General features: G+C 41.6%; 1 protein-coding gene across 3 annotated transcripts in view; it reads left to right on the forward strand.

The window, feature by feature from the left end:
* Positions 1-26,086, forward strand: part of PIK3CG (phosphatidylinositol-4,5-bisphosphate 3-kinase catalytic subunit gamma) — a 34,610-nt gene extending 8,524 nt beyond the window's left edge. For all 3 annotated transcript variants that reach the window (XM_027123895.1, XM_027123896.1, XM_027123897.1), the window contains exons 5-11: positions 682-785; positions 3,234-3,380; positions 4,781-4,871; positions 5,794-5,924; positions 6,904-7,015; positions 8,211-8,368; positions 24,108-26,086. In XM_027123895.1, coding sequence (XP_026979696.1) covers positions 682-785; positions 3,234-3,380; positions 4,781-4,871; positions 5,794-5,924; positions 6,904-7,015; positions 8,211-8,368; positions 24,108-24,386 — 1,022 coding nt within the window. In that variant the 3' untranslated portion in view covers positions 24,387-26,086. The remainder of the gene's footprint in view (positions 1-681; positions 786-3,233; positions 3,381-4,780; positions 4,872-5,793; positions 5,925-6,903; positions 7,016-8,210; positions 8,369-24,107) is intronic.
* The last annotated feature ends 1,820 nt before the right edge of the window (positions 26,087-27,906 follow it).

Genomic DNA, 27,906 nt, shown 5'->3' on the forward strand with positions numbered 1-27,906 from the left:
TTGCCTTTGAATCTTTTCCAATAAACCAATAATGGTCTCTTCTAAAGATAATAATGGTAATAATAATCTTGCTTTTATTTTTATTGTAAGAAAGAAAGAGCAACATTTGTACCAGCCTCCAGTCTGTCTGGTACCCAGGCAGTAATTTTATTCTTTTTTAACATCTTTATTGGGAATAGGCAGTAATTTTTAATTTACGTATTTTGCCTTCACAATTTTGAGACTATCATATTGCCTCCACACAACCTAACTTCCTCTTCTGAAAAGAATTTCCCAAACCCTAACCGAATTCCATTTAATATGGTCTTCCGATACCTGTTTCCCAAATCAGATGGCAGTTTAAAGCTTCACACGTTGGAAAGAAAACTACAGTAATTCCTTACCATTATCCATAAAGCATCCTTCTCCCTCTGACTGTCTGGGTATCCCATATATATTCAGATATTTCTGTCCCCTGTTGTAATGTGTGTACGTGGCTCTGTTGCTCCCAGGAAGCCTGACTTACCCTGCCACCCTCAATGGTTAGTTCCTCAAAGACAGAAACCTACCCCCTCTTCTTCTGTTCCTCACCCTACCAAATATATAGAATGTTGTCAATACCTGCGGCCTCAGGAAATGTTAGAGATGATATTGGTGATTTCTTGAACTCATGTAACTCTTGTGTGCATTTGACAATTACAGTTATTTCCCAACTTAAGCAAAAGCTTGAAATCCTACAGAATTTGAATCTCCCCCAAAGCTTCAGAGTTCCATATGACCCTGGACTGAAAGCAGGAGCCCTGGTGGTAGGTATCGCGTTGATGTCTCTCCCTGGTCTTTATGTCTTGACGATGGCTCTGCCTGCTTTCCTGGGCCTAGTGGATAAAAGCTGACGTTTATAGAGAGACAGGGAAGGTGGAAAGTCCCCAGATGGGCTTCCATCAAGCCCTTCCCTAATTGCTAGATACTAAAAACCTCAACACCAGGCAATCTTCCATCCATTTTGTTTTAAATCAGCTTTCTTGAGAAAACATTTGTATACAATAAAATGTATCCATTGCAAGTGTACAGTTCAAGGAGTTTTGCCAAACGTATACAACCATATCACCACAATGAAGATATAGAATATTTCCATAGAAATTTATAGAAAAAATTCTTTCATATCCCTTTGCAGTTAGTCCTTTCGTCCTTCCATCCTCCATCCCGGATGACGGATTTGTCTTCTATCGTGTAATTTTGCCCTTTCTAGAATGTCATGAAGTGGAATCATACAGTATGTAGTTTTTGTATATGGATTCTTTTACTTAGCATAATGCTCTGAAGATCCATCCATGTTGCTGTGTGTCTCGGTGGTCTGTCCCTTTTTATGACTGAGTAATATTCCCTTATGTGGTTATACCACAATTTGTTTTCCATTCACCTTTTGAGTAAATATTTAACAGTGAGATAGTTGGGTCAGATGGGACGTGTGTGTTTATAAGATACTGCCAAACTGGTTTTCCATTTTATAATGGCAACCGTGCCATTTTATATTCCCACCACAATGTGTGCAAGTTCTGATTGTTCCACATCCTAGAGAACACTTGTTATCATCAGTCTTCTTAATTTTAGCCATTCAAATGGGTATGAAGTGGTACTTCACTGTTGTTTTCATTTGCATTTCCCTAGTGATGCTGAGCATCTTTTCATGTGCTTTTGATAAGTTTCCATCTTCTTTTGAGAAGTTTCTATTCATATCTTCCATTCACTTTTAATTTAGGTTACCACCTTCTTCTTATTTATGAGTTATTTATATATTCTGGATACAAATCCTTTATCAGGCATATAGTTTACAAATATTTTCTCCCAGTCTGCGGCAGAAGGTTTTAATTCTGATTAAGTCCAATTTATCACTTTTTCTTTTATGCTTCATGAATTTCGTGGCCTAAGAAATATTTGCTTCATCCAGTAACCAGGGGTGAACCTCCACCTCCTCCACCAAGGGGTATTTGGTAACATCCAGAGACATATTTTGTTTTTGTTTTTGTTTTTTGCGGTACGCGGGCCTCTCACTGTTGTGGCCTCTCCCGTTGCGGAGCACAGGCTCCGGACGCGCAGGCTCAGCGGCCATGGCTCACGGGCCCAGCCACTCCGCGGCATGCGGGATCTTCCCGGACCGGGTCACGAATCCGTGTCCCCTGCATCGGCAGGCGGCCTCTCAACCACTGCGCCACCAGGGAAGCCCGAGAGACATTTTTGATTGTTACAACTGGGAGAATGCTACTAGCATCCAGTGGGTAGAGCCCAGGGGTGCTGCTAAGTATCCTACGATACACAGGACAGTCCCCGCTGCAACGAACAGTTATCCAGCCCCAAATGTCAGCAGTGCCAAAGGTGAGAAACACTGCCTAATTCAATGTAGCAAATATTTTTTCCTAGAAGTTTTAATCTCACATTTAAGTCTTTGATCCATGTTTAATTTTATATACAATTAGCAGTAAACTCGCTCTCTAGCAAAAGCACACACTATCCACTGTCCTTTTGAAGTCAGAAATTGGTAGGAATAATGATATATTAATACAGCTTCAAATTGTGTTTGTTTTTTTTTTTTAAAGACCACGTCACATTTTTGATCCTTGGTGAATTCACTTTTGGCTAAAACTCCTAAGATTTTCTCTTTTTGAATGAGTGGCTGCTAAACCACCTTTCTCCCACCTTGAATTTATTTCGACGTATGGGGGTTGGGGGGAGGGGACAGGCATTGTGCCGGAGTGCTAGAGTCTCATCTATTGCTGTTAAATTTCATCTTGTTACATTTGGCCTGGAATTAGACTGCATCTGATTTTTGACAACCATTTTTAGACACTATGGTAGCAATAGAACTCTTTTTTTTTTTTCAAACTAATTCTTAGAGGGAGGCCAGATATGTATAGACAAATAACAGCACAACTGCTCTTTGTCAGAGGGGACAAGAGTCCTACGGGAGGGGGGTATACGGAGGATGGGATATGCCACACCTCTTAGGCACCTCCACAGATGCTTAGGGTTCCTTGCAACACACTTTGAGAATCACTGGTTTAAGTGTTGTAACTTGCTCTCACTAGCATTTTTGGATTTGGTGAAAATGCCTTCTGCATTTTTACCCAAATCATTGAAAATCCTTTTCCAACTGGGACTTTGTCCTAGATGTTTACAGAGATGCTTTGCAAGAGGGTGTGCATCTCCACAATGTGTCTTCAATTGTGTGTGGGAAACATGTGGCTGTCTTCTTACAGATTGAAAAATGTAAAGTGATGGCCTCCAAGAAAAAGCCCCTGTGGCTTGAGTTTAAATGTGCCGACCCTACAGCTCTGTCAAATGAAACAATTGGAATTATCTTTAAACACGGCGACGATCTGCGCCAGGACATGCTGATTTTACAGGTGCGCTGCTGTTAAGGAATTTTTTTTCAGCTATCTGAAACAAGAATTCTGTACTAGATCTAAAAAAATGCCTTCTACTGACCCTGTTCCATTCTCCTATTTTGTATGATGAACAGTGATCAAAGGTGACATAATAGAGTTTTCACTGGGGGAATATAGCCGTGGACCATTAGATACGAAATCTAGTGAGCCTCACAGTTCTGTCCATTCCTGAGGAGATGCATACCCAGCATTCCCAAATAGCCAGATGCACTTCCCTGCCCTAACCTCTTTCTTATACAACGCATTCCTAGTGTGGCAACATGGAATAGAAACCTATTTTACCCCCAAGTATCCACTTTATTCATAGCCACAGACATAGCCACACACTCTCAGATGCTCTCCTTAGATACATCACCTTTGGTACACATCCACATACACAAACTGAAGTGAATGATGTGATAGGAAGGAGGGAGAAGGTGAACAGGTAGGTGACTGGAGAATTTATGCAGTTACGTAACAAGAGTGAACAGATTACTAGAACAGAAGATGGATGGTGAAGGTATCAATGCTGATCATTTTCATATTATCTAACATAAACTTTAGCTTTGCAGATTTGTAAAGTAATATTCTCTATACCCTAGTTTAATACTGTAGAAGTAACACCGTTTCTAATATTTCATGTGATTTATTTAAAATAGGCAAACCATGGAATCTAAAATATGATACAAATGAACTTATTGACAAAACAGAAATAAACTCACAGACATAGAGAACAAACTTACGGTTACCACAGGGGAAAGGGTAGGGGGGATAAATGAGGAGTTTGGGATTAACAGATACACACGACTATATATAAAATAGATTAACAACAAGGACCTACTGTACAGCACAGGGAATTCTACTCAATATCTTGTAATAACCTATAATGGAAAAGAATCTGAAAAAGAATGGGAAAAGTAATCATACCCACACTAGGGGGTTAATAAAAAGGATCAACATAAAACAGTCCTCGGTGAATGTCAGCTACCATTATCATCGCCGTTACTGTTGCCTTGGTTGTAGCCCAAGAGTGCCTTATGGATAAAAATGTGTAAAGATGTTAGAGTGGAACTTTTTCTATTGTGGTAAAATACACATAACTAGGAACATTTGAATAATAGATAAATCATGGCTAAAACCTACGCCCAGAGAAATCCAACTATTCTCTTCCCCAAGGTGCCTCTCAGGGACCGAAATTAACAGGCTCCCGAGGAAGGGAAACATTAGAGTACCAGGTTGATAAATAAAAGTACATTTGTTACTTACATATTTTATGTTCACTTCAATATTTTGTGTTACCAGAGAAGACTGTTGTTGTTTTTAACAGAGAAGAATAATACATATTTATAATGGAAACGTTTTTGTGTTTTGATGCCCAGATTCTACGAATCATGGAGTCCATTTGGGAGACTGAATCTTTGGATCTGTGCCTCCTGCCATATGGTTGCATTTCAACTGGCGACAAAATAGGTACGTGGGGACCTCAGAAGATGAATATACTGCTCATCTCATTTTAAAAGACCGCCATCCCATGGGACTTCCCTGGCAGTCCAGTGGTTAAGACTTTGCACTTCCACTGCAGGGGGCACAGGTTCGATCCCTGGTTGAGGAACTAAGATCCTGCATGCCAAGCGGCCATCATCCCTTCAGTGTTGGCATTTAATAACAGAAAATTTACAATCATAATACATATAAAAAGGAAGAAGATGTTCCAAGGCTGGTGCACGTGACTCAGTTTAATACGGACATGTTGAAAATATATGAATGCCTGATTCAACTCCTTGTGACTGACTGTACATGGAGGTGATTTTAGTGAGAACTTGTTCCTTCCTCTTGACTTCTCCACCGCTAAATTTTCACTCGTTTCATTGCACAGTAAACTTCTCTCTCACAAATAACATTTCAAAGTAGATGGAAAGATCTGTCACTTGTTTCACCATCCCAGACTTTACATTATCAAAGCTATTCCATACTCTCCTCTTAGGTGCTTTTACAGACATTTCACATTTTAATTTCAGTCAAACCGATTTTTAGCCAAGTTTCCAATTTGAGAAGTAGAGAACATCATTCCCATTTGACCCTGAAATTTAAAAAAGGAAAAGGCAAAGGTTGCCAAGGGAAGAAGGATGTGTTCGGCACATTAATGCTTTTGCTTATTCAAAACCAACCCTTTCCTCTTTTCATCCAGGGATAGTGAAAGCAGGTCCCACACAACTTCCCTATCCGCCTCCTTTTCTTTCTCTTCCTCCTAAGAAAACCACCAGCACAAACGTGGAAAATAACCCTGTGGTTAAGAAAGCTCTCTGCCCTCCACTCAACAAAGACACAGCCATTCCTCCTCCGGGTCAGGCACTCAGCCCCAGTTCACATCAGACTCTGCATCTTCCCGCAGGAATGATCGAGATCGTGAAAGACGCCACGACGATCGCCAAGATTCAGCAAAGCACAGTGGGCAACACGGGCGCCTTTAAAGATGAAGTGCTGAATCACTGGCTCAAAGAGAAATGCCCTATTGAAGAAAAGGTGGGCTCCTGCTTCTCCCTACTCTGAAGGCTCCTGACAAGTTATCATGATACAGCAGAATAATGACATGTTTTTAAGGGGTCTACCAGTGCCATGCCTCCTGACTCACTGGTGAAGCACCTTCCTCCTGCGCTCCTTGGGGTTTAAGCAATTTCCCCTGGTGACACAGCAGATCTGTGCAAAACAGAGGTGCTCACTCAGACCTCGCTGAGCATTTGCTTCTCCTTTGATTATCAGGCCTGCTTTGCATAAAATTTGGTTCTGGGAAATAACTTGTTAGCATTTTTTATGACCATCTATTTCTGTCGTTCAGCAGAAAAATTTAGTTACCACAGATAAACTCTTTACTACCTGGAAACACTACAGACCCTAAAAAGTAATTTATAATTTACCACTGCACCCTAATTTAAATGGTAAATTACGGATGCTCAAAATGTCACTTCCATTCCTCGGAAGTACATCCGCTGAGTCCTTCACAAGCTGTTCAGCTGCTGGTTAAAATTCTGTTGTAGAGGATTAGCACTTCTCATTTGCGTGGGTAGCAGTCTTTCGGGGAGGAAATATAATTAGTAGCATTTATTAGTCTGTTAAAATGTGGATTTGTGAACCCGTGCGTACTTTTAAGTGGTCACAAGCAAAACATATGTTCACCAACGAAGGAGGAATCATTACAGGTTCTGTATTGGCGTTGGCAAGTGATGCATGGAAAGGCAGTGAACCCTTTGATTAAAGTACTGTTGTCCTTTGACTGTCGTTTCCTCCTCATGCTACTGTGATTCATTGTATCTTCACCTAACATGTAAGTAGAGCAATGAGAAAGTTGGCTCCTAATAGATAGAACATTAATGATATGAGGTACCACTAACTTGCTCTCTGAAAATGATTCCCAGAACAGTGTCTTTTTGGGAGTCCTTTGTAACAGACTCATGCTGCTCTTTGTAGTTGGGACACAACTAATATTTGGTTGCATTTTAACTAGTTTCAGGCAGCGGTGGAGAGATTCGTTTATTCCTGTGCTGGCTACTGTGTGGCAACCTTTGTTCTTGGAATAGGTGACAGACACAATGACAATATTATGATCTCAGAGACAGGTGAGTTTATTTTTTATAGAGTAATGTTTTTTGATTGTGGTAAGATATGCATAACATAAAAGTTACCCTTTTAACCAGTTTTAAGTGTGTACTCTAGTGGCATTAACTGCACTCACATTGTTGTACAACCGTCACCACCATCCATCTTCAGAACTTTTTCATCTTCCCCAATGGGACCTCTGTACCCACTAAACACTAACCCCCCATCCCTGCCTTCCCCAGCACAGAGTAATTTTTAAATGGAGCTCAAGGTTGGAGCAAAGATCTAGAGGTCATTATTGTATAGCGACACAGAGGCTGTGACCACCCTACAGAGGACCCAGGAGTGAGTAACAGAAGAAGATGCAGCAAAGGAGAATTAAGAAGGACAAGCCAGACAGGAGCTAGAAAGCTAGGAAGGTGGGCGTGATCAACAGTGCCAGATGGTGCAGAGAAGCAACAAACAGAGTCACCTTTTCTTGATACCCTCCAATCTGAAATGCCGTGCCTTCCTCACTGGGTCACTGTCCATTCTGACAGTGGTCAGTACTGGCTGCATACCATGACATTTTCCTCTAAGAAATCTGGACCAATTTAAGAGTAGAGTCTGGAAAAAACACCATATCGGGGTAAATCGCTAACTCTCTGTGGGAATCAAGAGATAATGCATTTATGGAACATTCATACGATAGAGAGCTCTGTAAATGAGAAGAGAGGAAGGGAATTGTGGTGGTGATGGTGACAGTGGTAGAAATTGACCCAAAGGAGATTCAAAATGATTTATTTCTAGCCTGCTACTCAAAAATAAAAGGTGACTGCCCCTCCCCCAAACAGAGCAAAACATCAGTCTCTCCTGAGTTACAGAAAGAGCCTAACAGAGCCTTGGGCATAATGATGACAGATAAGCCAGAGAGTTTTGGTTTATATTTGTAAGAATAATTCTGAGACAAGAATTTTTTTAATGGTGTTTGGCTGTCATTGAAAGAACACCAGAAGGATATCAAAACTACGCTTGTTTCGAAGAGTGCTTTGTGGCCACTACTACACACACCTGCTAAGACAAAATACATCACAAGCAAAGAGTAAAAATAGCTCTCCCACCCAAGATAGCTCATTTTCAGGCAACTTCAAAATATTTCAAGAAGTGAACAAACCAGGGTGTTGTTTGCAAGTGCTGAGGCCAGTATAATGACGTCAGACATTTTCTTCTCTTAAGGAAATCTGTTTCATATCGACTTTGGGCACATTCTTGGGAATTACAAAAGTTTCCTGGGCATTAATAAAGAGAGAGTACCATTTGTGCTAACTCCAGACTTCCTGTTTGTGATGGGGACTTCTGGAAAGAAGACGAGTCGACACTTCCAGAAATTTCAGGTAATTGGCCTCCCTCTCGACCACCTACTGGGAACATCAACCAGATGGTGCCTGCAGCCCTCAACTCTGCCCACCCGCTTCGGGTGTGACCCACCCCCTGCCCCCAGTCGCCTCTGTTCCTTCCCCAAGTGCAAAATGATGCTTCTCAGTAAGCCCCTCTCCTAAAACCAGACAGCAAATAGAAGAATTCCATAATCAGTGAGACTGGCAAATATAGAACAGCAGGATGACACAGCCCTGAAGGACAGGGCTTTAAGGAAGAGCTCCTGGCAGGCAGGTTTAGCCTTTGAATATTTACCTAATCAAGACGTTGCCTAGAAGATGCAAATTTTACGTATATTTTTCAGGACTCGCCAATGATGGTGAGCTTCTCTTGATTTTTGCTCCAGGTGTGTATTTATCAGTTACTGACACAGGAAATGCTTGCTTGTCTCTTTTTGTAGAGGAGGGTCCCTTCTCTCATTTGAAACCTCGTCAGCTCAACTACAGGTTGTCCTGAGAGCCCTGGCTTGTCCCACCTCACCTGTCCACCAGCTCCTCCACTGGTCTCCCAACTCCCTGGGTGGGGGGCGTCCACATTCGGCTTTCTCTTTCTATTCCTTCCTGGTCTGCGTTCACTTTTGACTATCAAATGGTATTTCAAATACCCAAGGAGTAAAATGTTCACTGTTGCAAATTTAATAACTGTGAATGAACGTAACTCAGAAAAGTCACTGCTACCGCAATATACCTATTTTAGAGCCATATGAACACAAAACAGATCAGTCGAGGCAACAAGTGATTACTTTATGTGCACATTGGTCTCAGGCTCCCTTTAAATAGCCCCCTCCCTTAGCGCCTCTGAAACATGGTTTGATTTGTACCAGCATTTCAGGACTGACTCTTCCTCCTGCGTGTCTACTTGAGGACCATGTTAGCCTTGAGAGATGACATGCGCCTTGACCTTCAGTGGAACAGGAACTGGGATGTATTGTTTTGAAACCTATCTGTGCTTGTTTGTTCTCCTGGCTGATTTTCGATGTGGTGGTTACCACACTTCCCCTCTCACAGCTCCAGGGGTGGTTGTCAGAGAAACTGAGATCTCTGTGGCCAGATGGTCTTAGGATTTTTAGTGTGTTTTTCTGCGTAAACTCAACTGGGTTTCAGACTATTTCCAGGGATTTGACACGTTTCAGTCCTGTGTTCCTTTAAGGTTAAAAGTCACACATTGTGACAATTTCCTGGAAGAGAAAAATGGTTACATACACACACACACACACACACACACACACACACACACACACACAAACCTGGAAGAGTTTTACCATTTAAAGGGGAGGTGGGAAATACTAAATTCTCCTCTCATGGAGGTGGGGTTCATCTCCTTTGAACAAACACAGCAGCAATAGTGCCATTTGAACATTCAGGCAGACACGAGGTCTTTTTGGCCAGTGGTTTTCTCCAGAACGACTGCCCATCTGTCCTGTTGTTGACAACATTCCCATAGACCCTATAGTACCCGTGACACTCCTAAAATCCCAGCAGTACTTCTCCTGTAGTCTTTTTTGTTGTCATTTTAAGTTTCAAAATATTCTTTAATGAAAAGATTGGGGTTTGGGGAGGCCCCCCAGAGGTTGCCTCCCCATCTGGGCAGCTTCCGCCCAAAGCAACAACTCTTTGCAGGGAGTCTGTCCTCTCCGTCTGGGAGCATTTCTCCATCCTTTTTGTGACCAAAGCTTGTTTCTTTAGCATTTAGAACCTCTTTCACTAAAGCAACATCTAGGCAGCATGTGTACTGCCAAAAACACCCCTTGGTAAATTTTATTGTACTTATATATGTCTATGCTTTACAGTGTTGGCATACGCTTTGATTGAATGTACGGACTTTAGCCTTCAACACAGATCAGCCCGGCACTGTAGTTGAAAGGATGGGCTTCAGAGCAGATCAGCTTGAGCTTGAATCCTGGCTCTGCTGCTTAATCGCTATGGATGTGATGCAAATTGCTTATCCTTTCAGAACCTTGGTTTCCTCATCTGTGCGGTGGGAATTCTAAGGCCCACTGCATGTGGGGGTTTTTTTAGGGATTTTTTATGTGAAATATGTAGAAAGCTTGGCCTAGTGCCTAGTCCACAGCAGGAACTCTATCAACGGAGCTTCCACCGTCATATCCATCACAGGGGGTCCTCAGACTTTGAAAACCTTTAGGTTGAGAAGCCCTCTATGAAATGAGACCTCAAGCAGGTCTGTAATACATAAAACACAACGAAGTAGCATTGTTCCCGTGGAAGAGCAAGTGAGGGGTTCAGGCTCTTTCTCCCCCACCTGCCCCCTTATCTGCTGGTCTCCAAGCCTTTCCCACCCTCCTCAGTCACATCAGGAAAAAGGCTGAACACGTATACATATATGTGTACAATGCTACATCTGCAGAATTTCTAAAGTTTCTAGCTTGACAAAGATGAGCAGCGAGTTTTTTCATCTTTTGACTCAGATCTGCTGACAGTTTTTTGTTTTTTGTGTTTTTTTTTTACATACTACTAAGCCTTCCAGAAGATATTCTGTTTCTTCGTCTTGTGCTCTCTTTTTGAGATGAAGTCCTTCAAGGTCAGGGAGCGCGTCTCTCAACTCCCTAAATAGCATCCCAGTATCTTGTATAACAAAGCTGCCATTTCTAGGTAGGCTGGAAGATGTTGTTTGAATGAAAGGTATCCTCGTTTCCAGCAACGCTAATTTTGCATTGATAAGGTTCATGAATGCACGCAGCATATTTGAATCACCTGTTGGGAAGGGTGGAGAAGAGACAGGCCACTTTTTGTTGAGCATGAGGGGAGCCTTCTCCACAGAGACTTAAAAACCTACCCAGCTCGTGGTAAGAGGATAGCGTCAGGGGAACTGAAACAGGAAAGTGTGACTCTGTCCCGCCTCCCTCTTCTTTCCAAGGTAGCTCGGTTAGCCTAGGACCAGATTCATGAGCTATTTCTAAAGAGGGCAGAGTTCACAAACAAGCCATGATAAGACAACAAGACATAAAAGCAAAGCCTACTATTTGAACCCAAGATTATCTGTTTGCCTTTGGAACAGCATCCCGCACACAGGGTGCTAAACAGACATATCGCAATGATGATGATTTTGATAAATCAATTCTCTATAGAAAAAAAATCTCTCCCTTACTAAAGAGAGAAAAAATTAAACAATGGTTTTCCCACTGGTCATGTATTTTAGAACCACTTTATTTGAAATGTCCCTGACCAATTATAGAACACACTCACATGCAAATACATTGATATCATTGGCAAATGAAATTTGGCTTCTCATTTACTTTTATGTAAGAACGTGGGGGTTTTTTTCCCTCAATTTTAAAAGTAGCAAATGCTTCCTTTAAAAAACAAAGCCAGCAAAATATTAAAACTATCAGGATATAAAATACCCACTATCCCAACTTCCAAAAATAACACGGTCAACATTTTAGTGGTTTTCCTTCATTCTGTAAATATCTGGTCTTTTACCTAAATAAGCTCTTTCATCAGTGGTATCACTGTAGCTTTAAATGTTCAAACTCTGTACTTCTCACTTGTTGTTTTGATTAGGAAAGGAATGAAGAGGGGACATCATAATTGGAAAAACTCTGAATTTGAGTTTGAATCTGACTTCTAATCCCATTTCAACCACTATCACCTTAAAGACCAAATTAATCAGAATTTGGTTAAAAACTGAACTTAAACAGCAGACACAATGTTACTCCCTTACTTTAAACCATTTAGTGGCTTCTCATCTCGTTTTGAATCATATCTGAACATCTAAGCTCACCCTACAAGCCCCTGCCCCCTCTAGCCTCTCCCCATGGCACCAGCCTTCCTTCTCTCACTGGGTCAGGGCGGCCTTCCTCTGCACCTGCCCCCAGTCCGGGCTTCCTCCCTGGAACGCCCTTCACTGCCCTCTGCCCAAATGTCATCCCTCAGAGCCCTCTTCTAGATGAGGCCCCTCATGTTATCCTGGCCACAGCGCGCCGCGTGTTGCCTTCAGAGCATCCGTCACAGCAGGTAGTTCTCGGCACCATCTGCCGCTTGTCTCTCCCTTCCCAGAGGCAGCTCTGGGCAGCAGGGCCATGTCTGACCTGCATCCCGCACATGGGTCCTGAGACCTAGGATGCCCTCAGTAGGTACCAGTCGGTAGAGGAGCAATTCCTGCCCCGGGGAGGAGATGAATGAGACTAGAGAGCCCCTCTGGTTTCTTCCTTCCCCACAATACATCGTATTCTGTGAGTTTATGAAGTGGTAACTCACACACAGATTGACAAGCTGCCATTGCATGGCTGTTAGTTAATAAGCCTTCAAGATGCGGTTAAATGCCACACATCCAGAGAGGAAGTAAGTCTAATTATGAAATCTAATGTTTTGGTAAATAATACAGACCTGTGTCACCTGGTGCCTAGTCATATTTGTGTGGCGGTTTCCTTAGTGACATAAACATTACTTGTTTTTCCCCAGTCAGAGCAGTAGTCATGCCGATGCGGCATTCAGGATAAACCTATAGTGTACATTCAACATAGGACAGTCTGCAAGGAGTGTGAAACTTGGCCTTGTAGAAGCAAGCAAGCATTTTGAAGATGTTCTTTGCACACAGTAGGAACTAAGCAAATGTGTGTTGTCGGATGGAGCTGAAGAAATCAGGGGAGGCAAGTAACCCCTTCGCATGCACAGCTCTGCACAGTAGGCGGCGATGAGCGTATTTAAAAGGCACTTGCCCCTAGATGTCACTCTTTTTTTTTTTTGGTAGTCTTTCAGTTTTTTGGGTTTCTATTAATTTTTTTTTTACATCTTTATTGGAGTATAATTGCTTTACAATGGTGCGTTAGTTTCTGCTTCACAACAAAATGAATCAGTTATACATATACATATGTTCCCATATCTCTTCCCGCTTGCATCTCCCTCCCCTCCACCCTCCCTATCTCACCCCTCTAGGTGGTCACAAAGCACCGAGCTGATCTCCCTGTGCTGTGCGGCTGCTTCCCACTAGCTATCTACCTTACGTTTGGTAATGTATATATTTCCATGCCTCTCTCTCACTTTGTCACAGCTTACCTTTCCCCCTCCGCAATCCTCAAGTCCGTTCTCTAGTAGGTCTGTGTCTTTATTCCTGTCTTACCCCAAGGTTCTTCATGACATTTTTTTCCTTAAATTCCATATATATGTGTTAGCATACAGTATTTGTCTTTCTCCTTCTGACTTACTTCACTCTGTATGACAGACTCTAGGTCTATCCACCTCATTAAAAAATACCTCAATTTCGTTTCTTTTTATGGCTGAGTAATATTCCATTGTATATATGTGCCACATCTTCTTTATCCATTTATCTGATGATGGACACTTAGGTTGCTTCCATCTCCTGGCTATTGTAAATAGAGCTGCAATGAACGTTTTGGTACATGACTCTTTTTGAATTATGGTTTTCTCAGGGTATATGCCCAGTAGTGGGATTGCTGGGTCATATGGTAGTTCTATTTGTAGTTTTTTAAGGAACCCCCATACTGTTCTCCATAGTGGCTGTACCAATTCACATTCCCACCAGCAGTGCAAGAGTGTTCCCTTTTCTCCACACCCTCTCCAGCATTTATTGTTTCTAGATTTTTTGATGATGGCCATTCTGACTGGTGTGAGATTATATCTCATTGTAGTTTTGATTTGCATTTCTCTAATGATTAATGATGTTGAGCATTTTTTCATGTGTTTGTTGGCAGTCTGTATATCTTCTTTGGAGAAATGTCTATTTAGGTCTTCTACCCATTTTTGGATTGGGTTGTTTGTTTTTTTGTTATTAAGCTGCATGAGCTTCTTATAAATTTTGGAGATTAATCCTTTGTCAGTTGCTTCATTTGCAAATATTTTCTCACATTCTGAGGGCTGTCTTTTGGCCTTTTGGTTTCCTTTGCTGTGCAAAAGCTTTGAAGTTTCATTAGGTCCCATTTGTTTATTTTTGTTTTTATTTCCATTTCTCTAGGAGGTGGGTGAAAAAGGATCTTGCTGTGATTTATGTCATAGAGTGTTCTGCCTATGTTTTCCTCTAAGAGTTTTATAGTGTCTGGCCTTACATTTAGGTCTTTAATCCATTTTGAGTTTATTTTTGTGTATGGTGTTAGGGAGTGTTCTAATCTCATACTTTTACATGTAGCTGTCCAGTTTTCCCAGCACTACTTATTGAAGAGGCTGTCCTTTCTCCACTTTACATTCCTGCCTCCTTTATCAAAGATAAGGTGACCATATGTGCGTGGGTTTATCTCTGGGCTTTCTATACCGTTCCATTGATCTATCTTTCTGTTTTTGTGCCAGTACCATACTGTCTTGATTATTGTAGTTTTGTTGTATAGTCTGAAGTCAGGGAGCCTGATTCCTCCAGCTCCGTTTTTCGTTCTCAAGATTGCTTTGGCTATTCGGGGTCTTTTGTGTTTCCATACAAATTGTGAAATTTTTTGTTCTAGTTCTGTGAAAAATGCCAGTGGTAATTTGATAGGGATTGCATTGAATCTGTAGATTGGGTAGTAGAGTCATTTTCACAATGTTGATTCTTCCAATCCAAGAACATGGTATATCTCTCCATCTATTTGTATCATCTTTAATTTCTTTCATCAATGTCTTATAATTTTCTGCATACAAGCCTTTTGTCTCCTTAGGTAGGTTTATTCCTAGATATTTTACTCTGTTTGTTGCAATGGTAAATGGGAGTGTTTTCTTGATTTCACTTTCAGATTTTTCATCATTTGTGTATAGGAATGCCAGAGATTTCTGTGCATTAATTTTGTATCCTGCTACTTTACCAAATTCATTGATTAGCTCTAGTTTTCTGGTAGCATCTTTAGGATTCTCTATGTATAGTATCATGTCATCTGCAAACAGTGACAGCTTTACTTCTTCTTTTCCGATTTGGATTCCTTTTATTTCCTTTTCTTCTCTGATTGCTGTGGTTAAAACTTCCAAAACTATGTTGAGTAAGAGTGGTGAGAGTGGGCAACCTTGTCTTGTTCCTGATCTTACTGGAAATGCTTTCAGTTTTTCACCACTGAGGACAATGTTGGCTGTGGGTTTGTCATATATGGCCTTTATTATGTTGAGGAAAGTTCCCTCTACGCCTACTTTCTGCAGGGTTTTTATCATAAATGGGTGTTGAATTTTGTCAAAAGCTTTCTCTGCATCTGTTGAGATGATCATATGATTTTTGTCCTTCAATTTGTTAATATGGTGTATCACATTGATTGATTTGCGTGTATTGAAGAATCCTTGCATTCCGGGAATGAACCCCACTTGATCATGGTGTATGATCCTTTTAATGTGCTGCTGGATTCTGTTTGCTAGTATTTTGTTGAGGATTTTTGCATCTATGTTCATCAGTGATGTCACTCTTAAGAAGGGTTTGATAGAAGTCTGGAGCCCCTACACGGTGTTGCTTTAATCTAGGAGGCCAGTTTCATCAGCCCCAGCCGGGTCACCACCATGGGCAGGGTTGTCCCCAAGCCAGGACGTCCCCAGGCCCCTCATCCAGCAGGCTCAGCCCTGCCCCCAGTCTCTACACAGAGTCCTGGCTCGGGTTCCGACGAACCTACATTCAGAGTCCATCTCTGCAGTGGTCTCGCTCTCACCTCAGATGCCAGGCTGTTGTAACTACTTCTGCCTCAGTTCCTCCTATTAACCTATTAACCCTGCCTGTTAACCTGCCCCTAGGCCTGAGGCCCTGCTGCCTCCTGCCGTTCGCCTTGCTGGAGACTCCCGTGCTCTCCCTAACCCAGACACGGGGACCGGGGGGCCACGGAGACTTTACCTCTGACACTCTTCTGTGGTACTCCCCAGTCCTAGGCTCTGACTGCCCTTACTCGCCTGCACGTGTATATACCTCCAACTGCCTGTACCTGGCGCCTGCCTGGCTGGGCTTTCTCAGCCTCCTGCCCCATCCTGTTTGAGTCACCAGACCCTGTTTGTCCCTATCCAACACGGCACAGCCAATTCAACACACAACTACCTCAGAGGTAGTCGACATGAGCCCAGGGAAGGCTCATGTCTTTACAGTTGAATTCCCTTCAGATATGACTGTTCCCTAATTCACCCTGATTTTTTTTTTTTTCTTGAGGCACGCGGGCCTCTCACTGCTGTGGCCTCTCCCGCTGCGGAGCACAGGCTCCGGATGCACAGGCTCCGGACGCACAGGCTCATCGCCCATGGCTCACGGGCCCAGCCGCTCCGCGGCATGTGGGATCCTCCCAGACCGGGGCACGAACCCGTGTCCCCTGCATCGGCAGGCGGACTCCCAACCACTGCACCACCACGGAAGCCCTTCACCGATTTTAAAGCAATGAATCTTGCCCCACATTGACCTTGACTTCGGCACGTGAAGCATTCATTCGTCCTGCATTTGCGGATTATCTATGGTGTGGCAGACACACTGCTGGGCCCAGGTGACGCGAGCAGGGGCGTGGCCCCAGAGCTCAGCCAAAGAGATGCGCACATAGCTCTGTAGTGCAGATTTCACCAACGGTTTGTGGAGGGAGCAGTGATTCCTGTCCTGGAAGGTAGAAGAGGGCCGTGGAGTGAAGGGAATGTTTTTATCCGGGGCCTTAAGGTCCGAGTTCATCTTCATTTTTCCTGGCAGATGCAGGAAGTCAGAAAGGAGAACATGAGTGAGGGCATGACGTTAGGATTTAGTATCAGTATTTTAGGAACAAAGAGTACAGTCGTCCAGAATGGATGGAACCTAGGTATACGTGGGCGTGTGGAGTGGAATTTGAGGCGAGAAGGGAAATTTGGATCCAATTTGAAGCAGTGCATGGGCTGCATTAGGGGGTAGAGAGCCAAGCAAAAAAGTCACTTGGAGCTCAAATGATTAATCACAAATTAATGTAATGAAGGCCTATTATAAGCCAACAGGGAGATGAGTTTGTTGAATTGTTCCTAATATATTGAGTTGTTAAAGGATTTGCATCCTCTTGGGATTTACATCCTGGCCCACTAACGAGGTCGAGCTCAGCCTCCTGTATTCCAGTACTGAAGGCTCCAGTACTTCCTCCTCTCTCCACACTCTCCATCAGAAGATGCCTTCAGAGAAGTGTCCGCATCAGCCATGGGTAGAAGCCTGCATATGTCGGCGTGATTTCTCTGCCAGCTGCAGTCTTGCGTGGGCTTGTAGAATTGTTAGGACTTAGATAAGCTTGCCAAATTTTATCACTTTTCTGGAAAACATATGAGCACAAGACTGGAAACGTGGCCTTGGACTGGATTTGTGCCTTAATCCACCAGCATGCGGTGTCACTCGGTTCCTAAGATTAGACCCCTGTTACTTTTAAACATTTATCGAGATTAACCTTCTAACTGGCATCCTTCTCACAGTGTTTAGTTTCTCTTAGAGAATTGTTTTGTCTTGTAACAGAATATTATCGAGGACATTATTCACCACGTTACAAAGTGTACTTTTTATAAAGATCCTCTTGCAAAAGTTCTATCAGGTCTTAGAAAAGTTGTGCTTCTCCTAAACAAATAGATTTTTTAAATCTTCTGAACATCGGATGAAGTAACTGATTCGATTTCCCTTTTGGATGAAGATACATTTGAAGGCCACCCTTAGCAAGAATATAGGATGTGTGATGTATAGCTTTAGTCTCTTTTCCAAACCCATTGTGGATCCCTTTACTTTTTCTACCCACTTCTAATTAATGTTACTGTGACTTTTTTTTTTTTTTTTTTTCCGGTACGCGGGCCTCTCACTGTTGTGGCCTCTCCCGTTGCGGAGCACAGCCTCCAGATGCACAGGCTCAGCGGCCATGGCTCACGGGCCCAGCCACTCCGTGGCATGTGGGATCTTCCCGGACTGGGGCACGAATCTGTGTCCCCTGCATCGGCAGGCGGACTCTCAACCACTGCGCCACCAGGGAAGCCCTGTTACTGTGACTTTTGTGTATCCAAATATTGCACCTTCAACCCTTTTTGGAACAAGGCACAAATAAACACACACACATACATACAGTCTGTTTAGAACAGTTGACTAAAGTAGAACCGTTTAATTGTACCCTTAGGTTTCTAATGAGCTTCTAGCTAAACACTTGAGAAGATGGCAGTACAGCCCTTCCCCCTGGTAGGCAGAGCTAGTCTGGGAATCATTTCTAAGTCCTTAAAGATGGCAATCCTAAGTCAAACTCCACAAATGCACGTCCGAGTGTTGGACACACTCTTCTTTCAGATTTACCAGATTCCAGCATTACTAGGTCCTAACCATTGACCTTCTCTGTTTTGCCAAAATAACTTCTAAAGGCATTGCTTAGCCAACTCATTGATTTTTATTAAAAAAATGAAATTCTCTTTGATAAATCTTATTTTTTCTCCCCTGTCTCTGAGGAAGGAGACAGGGGAGAAAAACTAATAGTAATAGTAATGCGGCAGACAGAGGCTGCATTATTATTTAGGAAAAGTAGGTGGCTGAGGACATTTCTTCTCATTGATGAGTGTATGTGAGTGTTGTCTCTCCCTCCTCTCAGCCTGGATTCTTTTTCTGGAGTTTCTGTTTTATGGCCCTGAGGTTACTTCCTTATTTTTGTAGCTGTGTACAGTAATATTTCACTTCCACTTTGTTTCTAGATGAGAATGGAGGCGTTTGGTTTTAAGAAAAAGTAGGACTATTCCACATGACCTTGGACTGTCTAAAGCAGCCACAGTTCATTGGTGGTTAAAAAATTAATAGACTATGCATAGAGAGGACTTTGTTTTCAGTATAGTAAACTGATAAGTTGGGACAGTGAACGAATCAAGTCAAAGTGTTGACCCTGAAATGGTAATAGTTTCCTTTGTTCTTAAGACTTAGGAGAGGGGTAGCTCTGTAAAAAGCAACCTTTCCTTTGGTACTGGTTGCTGCAATTAAGGCATTTGAATCAACTCTGAAATAAAGAGCAGATTGCCTACTATATAGGCTCAATCTACTTATTAGCTACTAATGGGTAGTGGTCCAGCCAATGACAGTAACAATGTTACACTGTTCCCCACATTCACACTAGTTAACAAGTATCTTAAACCAAGTCCTGGACATCAGGTTCTTCCTTTCCCCCTTCTTCTCTGCTCCATAGTACAGAGCCTCAACCGGCAGCTGAGAAGGACAGGATGAGGTTGCATGTGGTCAGTGACCGGCAGCCCCGGCAGAAGGGAAAATTCTGTTGCTACAGCCAGTAACTTCTGTGTTCTGTGCTTCCCCCCGAGCTCCCCAAGCCATATCCCCACAGCCCCTCAAACCACAGGCCTCTGCTGAGGCAGCACAGTCAGGAAGCTCAGACAGACCCTATGGCTGAGTCCAAGGGCAGAAATGAAACCCCTGGGGCTTGAGCAGGCAGAGCAAGGGCCCACCTGGGCCCCTCCTAGCGAGAGAACCATCTGCTATGTAGCCAGTGTGCAATATGCTTCCACCATCCCCCTCACCTCCTGGGGCCAGCGTCAAGACACCCCCTCCATTGACTCTGGTGGGAGTGGGGCTCATCTCTGTCCTGCCCTGGCCCAGCCCACCCCTAGGTCTCTGCTGTCTGAGGGGACTTTTTGGACAGGTGGTCTAGATGGCAAGGTGACCTCCTCAGTGATGAGAAGTGTGTGACTTCTTACACTGTCAATAATAATAGCCAACCCTTTACATAGCCCTTGAATCTCACCACAATCCCGTGACACAGGTACTGCTGCTATTATTATTCTGATTTTAAGATGAGGAAACCAAGGTCCAGAGAGGTTAAGTAACTTCTCTGATGACAACCAGCTTGTCGATAATAAAGCCACGAGTTGAGTCCAGGCAGTGAGGTGTGACTGCGTGCTTGTAACCCCTGCTCCACACACCTTTAAGCAAAAGATAATTAAGTCTGTACCACGTCTCTAAGTCTGCACCGCCGAACAGAATTTACACAGTGTGTCTGACCAGTATGGAGCGTATGGTTAAATTTGGAGGTGAAATTTCGTTCTCACAGAAGTGACCCTTGGGTGTGAAAATTAGAATTAACCGAATAAATTCAAGCCAGCAGAAATTCTTTATATAGGAGAGGTGGCCTTGGAGAACAACAGGACAGTTTCTTCCCTTTTATATGTCTCTCTGTGGCTACAGCGATTGGTGAATCGGGGCATTGCCACTTAAATGTTTACTGAGCACCCATGGATTGGTGTTATAATGACTTGACCCCAGATTAATTTTCCTCCTCAAAATGTTCTTGTTAAAGAGTTTGACCACACAGTGGGCTCAGACCGCAGGGGATCTGCCCGGAGCCCCCAGTGTACAGAAGGCTAGAAAATAATTAAAAATCAGAATGTCCTCTAATTCAAAATCGAAAGGCATCCCCCTATCTGCCCTTGTGCAAATTGTGCGAGTTGGCCAATTAATGAGACTGTTGCCTGGGGTGAAGTCTGCCCCTAGCCTGTGTAATTGCCAAGAAATGAGAGAGACCTCAGTGGGTCCTAGGGATGAGCAAAAGAAAATGATTTCCGGACGTAAGTGGAATCATTAAGAATGCAAGGGCGCTAATGCACCACAGCCGCTTCCAGGGCGCAAGAGTTGCCTGGACCAAGGCAGGAACAGCCCAAAGAGTGCTGAGTCTCCTGCTCTGTGGTAAGTAAGCAGGGAGGAGATGCAGAGTTCATCTCCCCTCCAGGTAGGGAAGGGAGAGGACTAACATTTACTGAATGCTCCTTATGTACCACCCTCTATGTTGAGCATTTTATATATATTGTTTGACTTAAAAAATGCCAGAATAGTCCATGGGGTTTTGTACCTGGACAGGGTGATACGTACACAATCCAGTCTTGACATACAGAATGACACAGGCCTGACCCCCACTATCATTGGGGTTACCCTGCCACGTGCAGGTGACACAGACAAGATCATCTAAAAGCAAAATCACTATTAAATTTTTGACTGGTAAACTTATATTCTTTATTCCTATGTAAGTATTTTGTGTCCATTTACCAAAATGGGATTGTACTGCATGTGGTGTTTCATACCTGCTTTTTAAAACTCGCTTTTACATGCTTATTAAATACTCTTCTACAGGATAATTCTAGTAGTTACAGAGCTATGTAGGTACTTTCATAAACCCTTTTTATCGATCTCCGAGTGTAGGATATTTAAGTTGCTTTCAAGTTTCCACAATGTTAAACAATGTTCTAATGAACATTCTTGTACATAAATCACTGCAAAATTATCTAAATTTTTTAAAGGTAAATTCCTAGCCTGGAAATTGCTGGGTAAAAGGATTCTGACATTTTTTAAGTCAAGCTTATTGAAGCATAATTCAGAGAGAACGGAATTCAGCCTTTTCAGGTGTACAGTGCTTTGAATTTTGACAAAGTTATGTAACCACCACCACAATTAAGTTATATAACATTTATAAGTATTTTAAAGCTTTTGATGCATGTTGTCAGTCATCTGCTAGGAAAAGTATACCATCTACCATCTAGTCCCATCTACCATCAGGCTATGAAAGGTGAACATTAGAGATTATCCTTAAACATTTAAAAAAAAAAAAAAGATTTTCCAATTTGGTATGTGAATGTTTCCATCTCATGTTCAGTTACATTTATTTGATTACTAATGAGGTTGCATATTTTTTCATATGTTTGCTATCTGGTTTTATGTCTTATAGTATGATATACTATATCTTTGGCCTACATTTCTAGCCCACTGTTTATCTCTTTCTTATTGCTTTGTAAGAGCTATCGGGGGCTAGGGATGAAGAAGTGATCTGTCATGTTGCAAATGTTTTCTGTTGTCATTTGCCTCTTTTAATATTGTTTATAGCTTTTTTTTCTCAAAAATTTGAAGTTTCCGTAATCTATCTTTTCCTTATGGATTCCACCTTGGAAATCAGCTTCAGAAAGTCCTTCCTTTCTCATTCCATGATTATTTAAATATTTTCCCTTCTTTTGAATTTATTTTGGTATATCACATGGGAGAAACTTTATTTTCCCCTCAAATTATGAGCCAGTTGTACCACCCCTGGTGATCAAATAATCTTTTCCCCCACTAATCTGAGTCACCTTTATTATATATTTAATATGTACTTAGATATGTCTCTGAACTTTCCATTGTGTTCCACAAAATTTCTTATCTTTTTTGGAGAAGAATAGGTACTATATCACACAGTTTTAAATATTGTAGTTTTATAATGTGCTTTAATATCTAGGACGGCAAGCACTGTTTTTCGTTACTATACTTTTTCAGAATGTTCTCTCAGGCCCTAAGTATCCCAGATGAACTTAAAAATATATCTGGGTTTAAATATCCAATAGGAATTTTTATTCAATTTCATTATATTTATAGATTAATCTGAGAAAAATTTTTGTCTTTATAGTAGTTTTATCACTGAGGAACATGCCATGTCACTCAACATGTTCAAGTTTTCTTTTACTTACTTCAGTAAATGTTTACAGTTTTTAAAAAATGGGTTCTGCATGTTTTGTGTATCTCAGGAATTTATGTATCTCAGGTGTTTATCTCAGGAATCATGGGGGTTTTGTTACCGTTATTCACAGCATCCTTCTTTTTACTTTCTAACTGGTGGCTCCTACTTATAGCATCCTATTTATTAATTTTATAAAAAGCTAGTTTAATAAAAACTAGTTACAATAGTATTTTAATTTTCTTCCCCTTCAGTGTTCCTAGAAGACAATGGTTATTTGTAAATACTAATGATTTTACCTTCACTCTTCTGATCTTATACATTTCTTTTTCCCAGACTCATTATTCAGAATGATTGTGACTGGTAATTTCAGATCATTCTTCACGTCATTTCATTTTTGTCACATGTTAAACTACATGTTACTTTTCTAAAAATCAAAAGTGTGTTTTTATCCAGTACCTTACGATGAACTACTCTTGCAAGTTTCTGATAAACCCTAGTTGCCTATGGAGTGTTATTCTCTTAACATTTTACTCAGTATTTTATTTGAAATATTTAAACCTGTAATCATTCATTTCAGTTTTCTTTAATATGCCATCTTCGCCAAATTATGATATTAAGGTTGGACTATTCTGATTTTGTAAAATTGGGAACCTTGCAACTTTTTCTTCATGTTGGAACAATTTAATTGGCATGAGCATGCCTGTTGCTTCAGAAGAGGGCTTAACTCACCTGTCACCTACTCCAAGGCTTTTAGAGAAGGCACCAGCCATAGCATTGTTGAAAGCCCTCTCTCACTCACTATTCAGAATTTATTTTAAATTTCCAAAGGTCATTCAACAATTTTGAGAGTCAGACAATGAAAAACTAATTCATCTGTTTTCTTCGTATAGGACACATTGGAAAATAAAGATGAAAACTACCTAAATCTCAAACACCACATTTCCATCCCTTCTTTGGATTCCGTTAGCTCTTGGCAAACATTATTTATGCTTACATAAAGTTATGTGATGCCTGGCTGGTGTTCAAAAACTGACTCATTCCTCTTCAGGGACTACAGAAATTTCCACCCTCATTTGCCTAGAAAAGAGATGGAAGTAAAAAAGAGTAAGAAATAAGATGAAACTTACTGTATCAGTTAGTTTTCCTTGAGCACACCCTGGGTGTATGCAACCAAACTACATTTCTTCAGAGATTATAAAAGCAGTCTGTGTTCTCAAGTTTTTCATCTGAGGCAGGGGACCTGCCTTGCTTGTGATGATTTCCTCTCAGGGACAGGATAATGTCATGTAAATTGCAAACCATCCTGCTGGTCTTCAGCCTACTTCGATGCCATAACAACAGTTAACAGTGTTTTCTTTCCCTTTATCCAGGATGTCTGCGTCAAGGCTTACCTAGCCCTTCGTCATCACACAAACCTACTGATCATCCTCTTCTCCATGATGTTGATGACAGGAATGCCCCAGTTAACCAGCAAAGAAGATATCGAATACATTCGGGACGCCCTGACAGTGGGGAAGAGCGAGGAGGATGCTAAAAAGTATTTTCTAGATCAGATTGAAGTTTGCAGAGACAAAGGATGGACTGTGCAGTTTAACTGGTTCCTACATCTTGTTCTTGGCATCAAACAAGGGGAGAAACATTCTGCCTAATACTTTGGGCTAGAATTTAAAAGCTTTAGATCTGTACGGCGGTCATCAAACTTGATTTAAAATGTCCTAGGACATTATGAAAGCTGCCACTTGAGAAATATAGCTCTTTCTCTAGCTGAACTCTTCACTGGAGAAAAATATTGGCACGTCTGACTGTTTAGGTGATGTTCAATTTCAGCCTTATTTGCAGGTTTGTTTTTTTCTCATTTGTCTCCATGATGTTGGAGAACATTCTAAGTTTAAACAGCCTAATTCCTCCCTCATTGTGGCTGATCTTTTGACTATCATACTATTGAGTACTTCTGGAAATTCTTTAGAGTAATTGGTAACATCTCTTTTCATCTGGGCTTCTTCTCAATTTGGGTTATCCTTGTGTTTCTCAAACTCTTTTCAGAAGAAAAAAATATGATCATTGTAACCTTTGTCTCATTCCGTAAATGACACTTCCGAACAGCCCCTCCATGGCTGCAGATGTTAGCGATGGGCTAAAAGTAAGCAAAGCGAGCTAGTCTTTTCAGGGTCTTTTGTAGTTAGGTTCTCTTACCACTGAGACTCACAAACACAAAATGGAACATCTGAACCTTTGTGCCCTGGCCCTTCTCCGCTGGTCTGGTTCCAGGGTTAAGAAGAGCAAAATTTGTCTCAACTCTGCCCACAGAGCAAACTTTCAAGTGCAATTATGATAGCCTGCTCAGCACAGAAACAGGAAATAACTGAAGGGACTCATTTGGGGCCTTTATATTTCCCCCCCACACTGCCTCTCTTCTTCTTCACTTTCCACATTCTCACAGCTCTTTATGCAGAGTTGTGAAAGCTTCAAGAATACCTTCACCCTAGAACTCAAAATTAGTTGAAAAGAATTTCTCCTCTAGGGATACTAGAATTTTAGGTACTTATTTGTAAAGATGTTTGCTGGAGTTTTTTAAAAGTACATTATTAAAGGAGACATTCCTGAAATTATGGATGTTTCCAAATGCCTTCATTTCAAATTTTGGTCTCAGCAGTTTTTTCTTTCTTTTTTAATGGAAGAAGATATTTAATACCTAAAACAGTTCTCCAAGTTAGGAAGAACACTACTTGCCCTAAGCATCTTGCAGTTTAAAGGACTTCTACACTCCAACACATTCTTCACATTTTCTAAAAATAATTCAAATGTCTTCTTTAAAATCTATTTTCATCTCTTAAATATTTTCTATTTATTGGAAGTGTTAACAGAGAAAGATCATTAAATTATTTATAAAATATCTTAAAATGACCTATAGTTCATACTTGACCTAGAAATAACTCTGTTAATGGTGTCTATGTTTTAAGTTTAATGAGATATAAATATATATTTAATTTTTAAGTTTTCTAAATAGATACCTGTTGGACTTTGGTGTAGCCCAAACCTTGCCTTTTGAGTATGCAAAAGCCCAGTGGTTCTTAACTCTGGCTGCAAATCAGAATCACCAGGGTTACTTTAAAAATGTACCCTGCCTGAGCACCCACCTCGGCTTGTAATCCATTAGTTTGGGATGAGGCCCAGACATCAGTGTTTGCCTAAGTACTCCAGGCGATTCTAATATGCAAGCAGGGTTCAAAAGCCCTGCACGACCCTTGAAGGTGCAGGTGACACTGCTTCCTTTTCTACTGATCCTTTTCCCAGCTCCTAAGGTATCCAGAAAAAGCTCCTCTTCCTTGACAACTCATCCTTTTAAAATCACACTTATCACTCTGTACAGAGGACCATGCCTGTAATGAAATATTTATTCCTCTGTGTTAATGGAGAATAGACATTTTGTAGCATTTTTAAACCAACTATTCCCCACCATTCTTTTTTTTTTTTTTTTTTTTTTTGCGGTACACTGGGCCTCTCACTGTTGTGGCCTCTCCTGTTGCGGAGCACAGGCTCCGGACGCGCAGGCTCAGCGGCCATGGCTCACGGGCCCAGCCGCTCCACGGCATATGGGATCTTCCCGGACTGGGGCACGAACCCGTGTCCCCTGCATCGGCAGGCAGACTCTCAACCACTGTGCCACCAGGGAAGCCCCCCACCATTCTTTTGAAGAACAAAAGGAATGATGCTTTCTCATTCAGAAGAGGATGTTTCTTTGTTCTTATATAGCACAGTCAAGCTCAGACCTTGCACGAATTCCACTTGTTATTTGAGTTGCTCAAGAAATCATCTCAATGACAGAAGAATGACAGAGGATTGTATTTATATTTAACCTATTGGTGCATGTGTGTACAAATTTGCTCTTCCAAAGAACAAGTTCTTTTGTTACGCTGTTTTGTATATATATGTGTCACATTGGGGTTGATTCTTCCCTATTCCAGTGAAGGTACAATTTTAACTCTGTAGACATACAAATAAACAAAAATCCCCTTTGTGTGCTTCCTTCATCATCCCCAATGACCCACAACTTCTGTATCTTTGAAAATGTGCTAGAACCTGGGTCATCTTGCTATCGGGAGGAGATGTTGGGGAACTGCGCCTACTCTATCTTCAGTGCCAGATGAAAACAGAGATCACAAGTCAGATGGTTCAGGTCAAAGCAGCTTATATGTGTATCCAGGATGGGTTACATAATTTGCAAACCCAGGGCAAAATGAAAACACAGGGGCCGTGGTTCACAAATCATTACAAAATTCAAGACAGCAACAGCAGAGAACTAAACCTTCTGAGCGTGCGTCACTACCCAGCTCACAAGCCCATGGAGCTGACACTGGGCACGTGTGAACAATGGCTTTGGTGCTCAGCTTACATTTAGACCACACCTGTGTGAGTGCAGGTTAACGTTCCAGATCAAAATGTTGCTTCTGCTCTAATTGAAATACCTCATCTCTACGGCTGTACGTGAAGTCCTAAAACACAGGCCCATGGCTTTGGAACTGGAACTATGGCCACTAAAGGAAAGCAAAGGGGATACTGTAGCCCTAGTCCCACATGACTGCATTTGACTGGCTTTGGTGATTCTTCGGTGAGAGTAGGGGGAAGTGGAAACTGCAATAAAATATATCAACTCCTAGAGCAAACTCTTAATTTTAAAAAATTAACTTTGTTAAATATATCATTTACAAGAGTCGAATTATTTTTTAAAGAAAGGTTAGATGTCGGAATTCTGTACAATTTGGAGGCTGTTAGTGCTATATAAATGGAAATTAGTTATTTTTGGAAATGAGTCTGAAATATAATTTAGAAAGTAAGTTTCTGCAGCAAATCCTGGCCTTTATGTGGTAAGTGAGGCTCTCTTTGACTTGTGAGATAAATTGTCAATTATATTTTACTATGTAAAGAAAAAAGAAATTTGGATTTTTAAAGTTTCTGCTGTATTATTTTCTGTTTAATCCAACCGAATAATTCCGGTCATGAAATCTGGTTCTAGTCTGGGTGCTTGTCTGCATTTGCCAAAAACTCATCTTCAGGACAGATGCTGGGGAACTAAAGCACACACCTTAGCTTAAGTGAGCCCAGAGAGCTAGCCACTCCCTCTTCCGGACAGTCTCATCCTCCCCACTTGCATTTATATTTTCATTGCAA

Source organism: Aethalodelphis obliquidens, unplaced genomic scaffold, assembly GCF_003676395.1.
Source record: "Aethalodelphis obliquidens isolate GAN/ISIS:26980383/991018 unplaced genomic scaffold, ASM367639v1 scaffold27, whole genome shotgun sequence".
Taxonomy (NCBI): domain Eukaryota; kingdom Metazoa; phylum Chordata; class Mammalia; order Artiodactyla; family Delphinidae; genus Aethalodelphis; species Aethalodelphis obliquidens.